Here is a 10,188-nt window from a genome sequence, read left to right as displayed (position 1 = left end):
AATGTTAATCCTTTCTTTAAATGAATCGACAAACATTTCTCAAGAGGTTTTTGTTTGTTTGTTTGCACTACTTGCAGTTATTTCTTTTTTCTTTCATTTCATCCATTTGGTTTATTCCCAGTTGTCACTGCTTTTGATTTCTGTATTCTTTGTCTTATTTATAAGTTTATTTGATTTGGGGAAAGGAAGGGCAATCACAGAAACAGTGGGAGAAAGGGTGAACTGAAGCAACAGTGATACTCAGGAGACACTATGTTGGAAATGAACTTTACAGCTTCGGGAGAGGGGAGTGAGATGGGGGAAGAATGGGAGAAAATGAGGGAGGAATAAAACTTTTCAAGAAGAAATGTGTCCATTACATTAGTTATGTAACTGTAACCCCTCTGTACATCACCTTTGCAATAAAATTTAAATTAAAAAAAAGAAACGTTTCTCTCATTTTGTCCAAGACCATGCAGCTCTCATCTTCTGGGTCAGACTCAACTCTAATACTCTACTGCAGCCCCAAGTACACTAAACTGAACATTCACTGGGATGCTTACTTGGATAAAGCAGTCCAGTTATTCATAGAAGTCTATAACTAGAGCAGTATATTCATATTTCTCTACCATGAAGCAAATGTTTTTTTTTTCTCTAGAGTCTTCCATGTCTCTTAAATTCACTAGCTGATAGCATATTTTTCTTCTTCCTTTGCTCAGAATGCTTTTTTCCTACTTTCTACTGTATAGCTAGTTCATCAGAGCAATGGTATATTCATTATACAGCCACATCCACACACACACACACACACACACACACACACACACACACACATCAGACACACATAAACACACACATATCAAACAAGTATAAGAAACCATAGCCACTATGGAAAAATGATTTATGTCATGCTGAGAAATTGTTCTCTATGTTCTTCTTATTTCCAACTCTAATATAAATCACATTTTCTTTGATGTTCAGATAAGTTTCAGGAAAAAAAATAGCAAATTGACATTGTTTAAAATTACTTTCTCTACATTGTAACTCTCCTATGTGTTGGTTTTAATGTTTGGAAAATTTCAAATGTAGACCTGCCCATAGCTGAAGAATAGATCGAAATGCACTTATTTACACTTTTCATTTCTTTTTATTGCAAAAAATTTAAATCTACATCATAACACATTGATAGGTATGTAAATAATTATTACAATCAATTAAATTACCTTCCATAGAGAGCTTCCATGTGTGAACATGTATAATAAGAACACCTAAAATCTAATCTTTTATCAAACCTCTCTGAGCTCTTCAGCTCAAGGCTAGTGCCCTACCACTTGAGCCACAGTACCACTTCCAGCTTTATCTGCTTGTGTGTTTCTGAGGAATCGAACTCAGGGCCTCATGCATGCAAGGCAAGCGCTCTACCACTGAGCCACTTTCTCAGCCCATTAATAGATTTTTAACCATTCCCAACTTCAAGCCTCAAAAGCCATTTTCCACTGTCCTTCATAGCTTAGGATTTGTTAAAATGGTTAGAGCAGAACAGGAGGTGTCACACAATTTTTGAAATTGTGCACAGAGAATTATCCCATTTTCCCTCATGCATTGATTACATGCTGACCACTTAGTAGTTTTACTCTTTGGTACTAGATTTCATATAAACTATGCTAAAAATCTTCCCCACTATTGATTTACAATTTAAAAATTAATGCTTCTCTGGAATGTATGCATTGGACAATGAGTCACCAAGACTACTCAATAAGCAATAACCCATTTCCCAAATAACTCAATGGTGAGTTTTATATCTTGCTGACTAAATTTAATTCTCTTTCTGTTTCTCTTAATGTGACTTTCTCCTCGCTCTGCTTTCACATACTCTCTGAGCATCCTTCCTTTATCTTTCTGCTTCCCACTGCCATTTCTTTCTATTGCTCTTTAACCAGATTTCTGTCTTTTCCACACATAATCCTAATTTTTCAAGTTCTTTTTTTTGCCTGTTTCTATCTTCCTGCTTTTCTAGATATTTCTACAGTTTTATTTCTTGCTCAGGTCAGTCACTTACCTGAGAGAAGTCAAACCTGTACTGACGACAGATGCTGCAATTCTGATTCTTTGTGGACCTCACTGGAGTTAACTGAAAGCCTTGGAGAAGTGAGTCTCCATGCTTCCTCTGTGTCTGTAAATATTCCTCCTTCCTCCTGGGGTGGAATTAGGATCTCTGTCACAGGCTTCTAGATCCCTAGGGAGGGAAGGTCTGCCTCGGCCCCTAACCACAGCTGTGGGAGAGTGCATGACCTCCATATGGGAGCTAAAGAAATGCATCATTCCTTCCTCCTGTGAGTCCAAGTCCTTTCCCAAATGCACACAAGAAAGAGAGTTCACGATAATTCCTCTAACGCAGAGGGATCATGAAACCAGTTTTAGTTCCAAGCATGATATAAAACCATGGTATAAGATCTAGGGTATCAGATATTTCAAAACAAAAGTATGTTCTTTTTCTCAGTGTTGTTTTATACTGGTGTGTTTGGAGATTACATACCTTGCCTTAGGTTTTTCTCTAACTATTTGATAGCAATTGGTGGTTATGCACATGAACAATTCATTCATTTTTCTAAATGTTTAGTAGTGGTAGTGATAAATAAATTTAATTGTTTAAATTGAGGATTCATTAGTAGAGTAAAGGGAGTATGTTTGATAATTCCCTAGGTGAATTTGGAGCCAGTTTAACTTCTCTGAGAAGTTAACTTGCCCTAACTCCTTCCTTCCTTCTATTTTTTTAAAGTTTTTTTTCATTTTATTTTATTGTAAAGATGTTGTACAGAGGGGTTACAGTTACAGGTAATGAGTACATTTCTTGTCAAGCATTGTTACCTCCTCTTTTGTTTTTCCCCTGCCATCCCTTCCTTTCCCAACCACTCCCACTCTCCCCACCATCCCACAAGTTGGAAAGTTCATTTCCAACAGTTTTTTAAGGATTGCAGGTTTATACTTGTTAACATTTTTCCAGGATTTTTACATCAAGGTTTATCAGTAAGAATGGCCTGAAATTTTCCTCCACATTTGAAAAAAATAGTTGTCACAGTTTGCTCAAAGTCAGGTAGCATTAAAAAATAACTTAGAAAAGACTCCCTCTTTAAACCAGGAAATTTTACATATAGTTGATATTTCATCATGAAGTAGACATCTAAAAGTAGTTTTAACTATGATTTTTGGGGGGAAGGGTCCGGTCGTGGGGCCTGAACTCTAGGCCTGGGCACTGTCCCTCAGCTCTTCAGCTCAAGGCTAGCGCTCTACTACCTGAGCCACAGCGCCATTTCTGGCTTTTTACTTTTTGCTTATGTGGTGCTGAGGAATCGAACCCAGGGCCTCATGCATGCAAGGCAAGCGCTCTACCACTGAGCCACCTTCCCAGCCCTTAACTATGATTTTTATAGTTAATAAGTACAGACAATTCAGCTTTTCTTTATATCAGTTTTGAAACTACTTAGATACCATGTGAAAGGTCACTTTGATAAACATCTACATGAATATTTCATTTTCTATTGATTACTTTTCCTACTTATCATTCATAGTCATAAATATTTATTGGGTAAAAGTTGACTAGGTAACTTTCAGTAGCATTTAAAATTCCTTCTTCCAATTCAAATACTGGCTTTGTATGTGTTCCCCTTTTGTACCAACCAGCCCTTCAGCAGATTAAAGATTTCATTGTTTTTATTTAAATAATCATTCTCTAAGGTCACATTGTCCAGAATCAAGTACACAAATACAATATATCTAGATGATAGGTAATTGATAGACAGATAGACAAATAGGTAAATAGAAATACAGTCTAAGACAAATAAATCAAAAATCACACACATATACACACAAACATATCACATCTGTAAACTATGTGATTGGGCTTACAGAAGTCTCTATTCATTCTCCAAATACCTAACTAGAGTGCAGATGTCTTGCTGATAAACTAAAAGGGAGATGTAACAGAGACTTCACAATAATTCTTATCAGTGAGACTGATATATGATGTTATTTTAAAATTAACTTATTGGCTACAGGAATCTGGACACAGTTTCACACACTTCTATTTGGTCTCACTGGAAAAGCTCTTGCTTATTAGACCAAGGAGATATCATGAGGGTTTGAGTTTATCTACTACATCACTCACATTGCACAGTCTAAGGACCAATGTCTATTCAGAGCCTATATCCAAAAGTCTTCCAAGTATCTGACTTAGAGTTCACTCTTTTTTTTTAATCAATTTACTGAAGTAATTGGCCATAATTCTTATTGGAGAAGGTAGAAAGAACATTTCTTCTTGGCTGTGTCTAAGAACCATAGAATCTGAAAGACTTTTATTTGGGACAGGTTTCCTATCTCTAACCAATTGGTTCAGAGTCTGAAACTGAGATCTGAAATCTAGGCCAGCCAAGGCTAGATAGTCATAAAGGATAATTGCTCATGGTTTCCCAGGAACCGTTCTGTGGTTTATGTAGTGGCTACAAGCTAAGTAATATTACTAAAGCTGCTTGATGTTTTTGTCCTGTGGAAAACCTAAGATGCAGACATTTATTAGTTAGTGTTAACAAAAGAATTACTACTTTTACAGTTCTCTAGCTTAGTCTGTTCAGATGTTAATCCTCTCCTTGGTTATTGTAATTGTGATACTGTTCCACATCAATAATTTCCGGGCTGTATCTTCCCTATTGCTGTTAGTGTAGAATGAAAGGAGCAGCCTTTCCTAGCAGCACCTTTGGCTTTCTGAGGAATACTTTGTCTCCTGTTAGACTCACCAGCATATTGTGTGGGCTTTGGAAGTTCGTGGTGCACCAGATCTGCCTACAGCACTTAATAGGGTCCCACCATGCTCTCTCTCTGAGCCTTGCAATACTTTTCACCACATCTGCCATTCTGCTGGGTTTAATTACTCAATTTGAAATGTACTAAATGCCAGATAGTATATAATCATTAAATAATATTTGATTTCATATTAATCAGCTACTATATAGTCATTTAAAAGTTGATTTAACCATAAGTAAATACTAATTGAGTACTATTGTCTATTAAACATTAGCTAGCCATGAACTATTTTAACCATTTTAATTATTTGGTTTTGATTATTTAATTTTCTCAGAAAGTAAAATGTAGCCATTTCTCCAGAAGAATCTCAAAGTTACAAGCAAACGAGAAATCCATTGGGTTGGTGGAGCAAGGAAGGTCTCATTGGGAATGAAGCAAAAACAGCTAATGCATGAGCACTGTGAGAGTCAGCTGAACTCAACTTGAGCGGACATAGAGACCTGTGGGCTTTTTAGTCACACTGGGCAACATCATCCCTAGAGACCTTCTTTCTACTAAAAGTCAGTAGGGTATAAGTACTTGAATCAGACTCTAAGAAAGCATGCTTGCACCTAACAATCAGGACTGGGTAATTTCATCCTGAATTCATCTCTTTTTAGACCTTGAAGTGCACATCAAGTTGTACATATCTTGGTAAGTAGCTGAAAGCCCCAATGCGCCCTTTATGGATCTCATCAAAGGTCACATGATGATGAGTAGCTGATTCTCCATACACTGTTTTCATTTAACCCTTTCATTGCTTCTATCTGAGGATGTACTCAACGAAGAGAAACAGCCTGCTTAGTTGATAAATAGCTGTATTATTTAAATGTCACAATGTATAAACTCAATAAAAGCATTATTGAAGTAGTTTTAAATAGACTGTAAATACCTCAGCAAACTATTGTAGTTTGGCAAGAAAATTTGGTAGGGAGTACAATGGAGAAAATTAAAAGAGAAACCATGTCTCTCCATGTTTTTCTAGGAAGCACTCTTTGGATGTCAAGCACTCCTTGGGGTAGAATGAACAGGAAGGTTGAGGAAATGAAGCCTGATCCAATTGGGTTTAATACCTAAGTCAGACAAAAGAAAGACTCCAAGGAATCAAAGCAGCACCTTCTTTGTTTTATTTACCTTAACAGTGTTAGCATTCAACACACATTGAACCCTCTGTCCTTGTGGGAGACAATTTTGAGCAATACTACTTCACTATATACACAAACCATCAAAGCATGACCCTTCCACAATCCTGTTGAAATACAGCTTCAGTTTTTTCATTGGAGGCTCTTCTCATTCCCCTCAGATGTATATTAGAAAGAAGAGGTAGGAAGAAGTAAATATGCTTTCTAACAGACTGCATTCTATTGATGGCTGAGGCATTTAGCTTGATGGTATTAATGTTTAAGCCAGACAGGTAATAGAGTATCTTTAATGACAACAACTATTTAGTCAAGTCTTCAGGACTATAAGTACATTGTGCTAATGAGTGAAAATATCACAATAAAACATCTTGCTACAGATAAATTATCATTCAAAAAAAAAAGAACAGAATACTTAAAAATGGAAGCAAGTAGAAAATCATAGTGTTAAGAAATCACCTACATTTTGAAAAATACTGCCAAATTATGACAACATCGATGGTAAAATCTAAAAAATTGTTCTAATGATTGTTATATAAATTTGTTTATATAAATTTGTTTTATATAAATTTTTTGTCTTTTTTTTCCCAGGGCTGAGGACCGAACCCAGGGCCTTGTGCGCGCTGGGCGGGTGCCCTTCTACTGGGCTAAACCCCCAGCCCCAAATTTGTTTTATATAAATTTTTTAATCACTAATTACTTTATAAGAGATTATGACCTAATAATTTTCCACTAATCTGACTGTTTCTCAATGTGTGCTTTGATAGTTATGTACAGAAAATGGTGTCTAAGTTTTGAAGGAAAAATTTATTCAGTGTAGTATACTAAGCCCATTCAGATATATCACTCTCTAGTCTACAACAAACTTACATTAGTACTAGATATAAATACTAAATGATAAAAGCATCCCAATTGCTTCTTTCTACAAATGGAGCTGTAGATGCTAGATAATTGCTACACTGATGACAGATAAGTAAGTAGACAAACAATAGATAGATAGATGATGGATAATAGACAGGATTTAGTGTAAAAATACTTAATTGTGGCAAATTGAGACAAATTCATGGGCCCACAGGGCTCCAACCTTAAAGATGTTACTTTCTGGCAGTTCTCTGCCTGAATGTTGCTTGCCATGGTAATGTGTCATGTCTGAAAAGGATCAAAAGTAAGATACCCAATGTTGGATGTACACCATATAACAAGTTAGATATTGCAGCAGATGGGGGAAAATGATGAAAGTGTACTTAGGTTTGCTTTTGAGAAAAGATCCCTTAACTATTCTTGAAATCCTAGTAGTTAATCAAATTCTGGGAATTAGAAAGAACCAATGACGATGTCTAATCTGGGAGCATGAATAAAAAAATACATCATCAAACTCAATAAAATGCCAACTGAAGATGGGATTACAAATAAGATTTTAAAAAATTATTATAAAGTTAAACACTGAGGAAGATGCTCTCCAGTGTGAATAATAAGTGGGGAAATGAGAAATTGGTCAAAGGATTCAGTTTCAGTAAAACAGTAGAAATAATTTTTTTCATATTCATGCATAGCATAGTGACTCTAGCTAATGAGAATTTCTATATTTCAATGTCACTCAAAAGAGGCATCTCAACTGGTTTGAATACAAATAATGTAAGAATATGGGGTGATGGATTTGTTAAAATGACTAAAGCAATCATTCCACATTATTTATTTATTTTTGTTGGTCCTAGGGCTTGAACCCTGGTCCTATCCATTGTCCCTTAGCTCTTCAGCTCAAGGCTGGCGCTCTACCACTTGAGCCACAGCGCCACTTCCAGTTTTCTGGTGGTTTATGGAGATAAGAGTCTAACAGACTTTACAGCTCTGGCTGGCTTTGAACCGCAATCCTCAGATCTCAGCCCCCTGAATAGCTAGGATTACAGGCATGAGCCACTGAAGTTATGAATATCAATATTTAAAGATAAGTTTGTCACTGAAGATAAAAATACATTAAACCCAATATGAATGCATAATAATAAAAAAGAATGAAAGTTAATAGAGTAATTAGTAAACACAAATTGAAATGCATGCCATTTAAATTAATTCAGAAAGAAAAACATTTATTATATTTATTCAAAAAGAAAAATATATAATCAAAATGAAACTCAACAGTTTGGATGTACTTAAAACCAGACACAAACAAAATAATTAGGAAATAAGAAAAGAATTAAAATAGAGTATACTAGAAAATATAACACGAATCAAATGTTCTAAAAGGTAAATAATCTAACTACAAAGCTATGCTGAGGCTTTTCAAAGCTATATAAACTGCTTAAATATAAAATATAGAAGGCAACATGACTGACCTATCTGGAAGTGAAGACATAAATGGCTCTTACCATTGTATTAATCACCGAGATCTATGTTGTATAAGAACAGACTCTGATGATAAATTAATTTAACATCCCTTCCTAAGCATCATATATTAGAATGTAGAACACTGGTGATACAGAGAATAACCTATTTTCCTTAGTTACTATTATAAAAATAGAAACATGCCAGGTGCTGCTAGCTCACACCTGCAATCCTAGTTACTCAAGAAGCTGAGATCTGAGGATCATGGTTCAAATCAGCCAGAGCAGGAAACTCTGAAAGACTCTCACCTCAAATTAAGCAAAGATAGAAAAAAAAGAGAAAGAAAGAAAGAAAGAAAGAGGGAGGGAGGGAAGGAAGGAAGGATGGAAAGAAGGAAGAAAGGAAGGAAGGAAGGAAGGAAGGAAGGAAGGAAGGAAGGAAGGAAGGAAGGAAGGAAGGAAGGAAGGGAGGAAGGAAGAAAGGAAAGAAGGAAGGAAGGAAGGAGAAACAGAGAGAGAGATAAACCATTGAAAACATGTTTCCTGGAGTATAGTTTATTGAATTATTTTTAACACATCTTCATCAAGACATAGGTTATAATATTTACATTAAAAGGCAAAACTGTCAGATTTTCCACTGGAAAATAAACATTTTAATGATTATCTTAATTCTATAATACTCCTTATATAAAGCTGGTATCAGTTATGTAAGAATAGATTTTGATGACAAGTAGTTTTATTTTTCTCTCAGTTTTTAATTTAGCTGGATTGTGATCTGTACCTCTTTGGCTATCTATTTTTCTCCATTTAGCTTTCTATCTAAGGAATATGTCTGTATCACTTGGTTTGACAAGAACAAAATAATATCAAGAGAATAAAGCCATGCATTTTGGCCAGTCCCTTTGCACTGCTACAATTCATCTCTGCTGAGAACTTTCATCTGATTTCTCATACATACCATCATGTCCAACTTCAACAATTCTAGAAATGAAATTTTCATGTTCTATTTGGTTGGGATCCCAGGGATGGAGCCTGCCCACATTTGGATCTCCATACCCATATGTCTCATGTACATTGTGGCCATCTTGGGGAATTGTATCATCCTCTTTTTCATAAAAACAGAACCCTCTTTGCATGAACCCATGTATTATTTCCTCTCCATGCTGGCTCTCTCGGACCTTGGGCTGTCTTTCTCCTCTCTCCCCACCATGCTTAAGGTTTTCTTGATCAATGCTCCAGAAATTTCGCCCAATGCATGTTTTGCTCAAGAGTTTTTCATTCATGAATTCTCAGCTTTGGAGTCATCTGTGCTTCTCATCATGTCTTTTGACAGATTTGTTGCCATCTGTAACCCTCTGAGATACACCTCCATTTTTACCAATACCAGGGTCACTCAGATTGGGCTTGCCTTTGCTCTCAAGAATGTTTTGTTGATCCTGCCTTTCCCTTTAACTCTGAGACATCTAAGATACTGTAAGAAGAACCTCCTGTCCCATTCCTACTGCCTCCATCAGGATGTCATGAAGTTGGCCTGTTCTGACAACAGAGTCAATGTCGTCTATGGCTTATTTGTGGCTCTCACGGGCATCCTGGATATAACATTTATTTTTGTATCCTATGTGATGATTGTGAAAGTGGTGTTGAGCATAGCCTCCCAGAAGGAAAGGCTCAAGGTCTTCAACACCTGTGTCTCCCACATCTGCGCTGTGCTCATCTTCTACATTCCTGTTTTCTCCCTTGCTGTTATCCACCGTTTTGCCAAAAATTGCTCTCCAATGGTCAGGATCCTCATGGCTGATGTTTTCCTGATGGTGCCTCCATTGATGAACCCCATTGTCTACTGTGTAAAGAGCCAACAGATAAGAAATCTGGTCTTAGAGAAACTGTGCCAGAGCAAAACTCACAGGGATTCTTAA

General features: G+C 36.3%; 1 protein-coding gene across 1 annotated transcript; it reads left to right on the top strand.

Moving 5' to 3' along the window:
* The first annotated feature begins 9,228 nt into the window (after positions 1-9,228).
* Positions 9,229-10,188, top strand: LOC122113844 (olfactory receptor 51A4-like). Its single transcript, XM_042686966.1, has one exon. The coding sequence runs from the start codon at positions 9,235-9,237 to the stop codon at positions 10,186-10,188; it is 954 nt and encodes a 317-aa protein (XP_042542900.1). The 5' UTR covers positions 9,229-9,234.

Source organism: Dipodomys spectabilis, unplaced genomic scaffold (assembly GCF_019054845.1).
Source record: "Dipodomys spectabilis isolate Male_0828 unplaced genomic scaffold, ASM1905484v1 ptg000003l, whole genome shotgun sequence".
Taxonomy (NCBI): Eukaryota; Metazoa; Chordata; class Mammalia; order Rodentia; family Heteromyidae; genus Dipodomys; species Dipodomys spectabilis.
The sequence above is the reverse complement of the archived record's forward strand: the minus strand, read 5'-3'. Positions and strand labels throughout refer to the sequence as shown.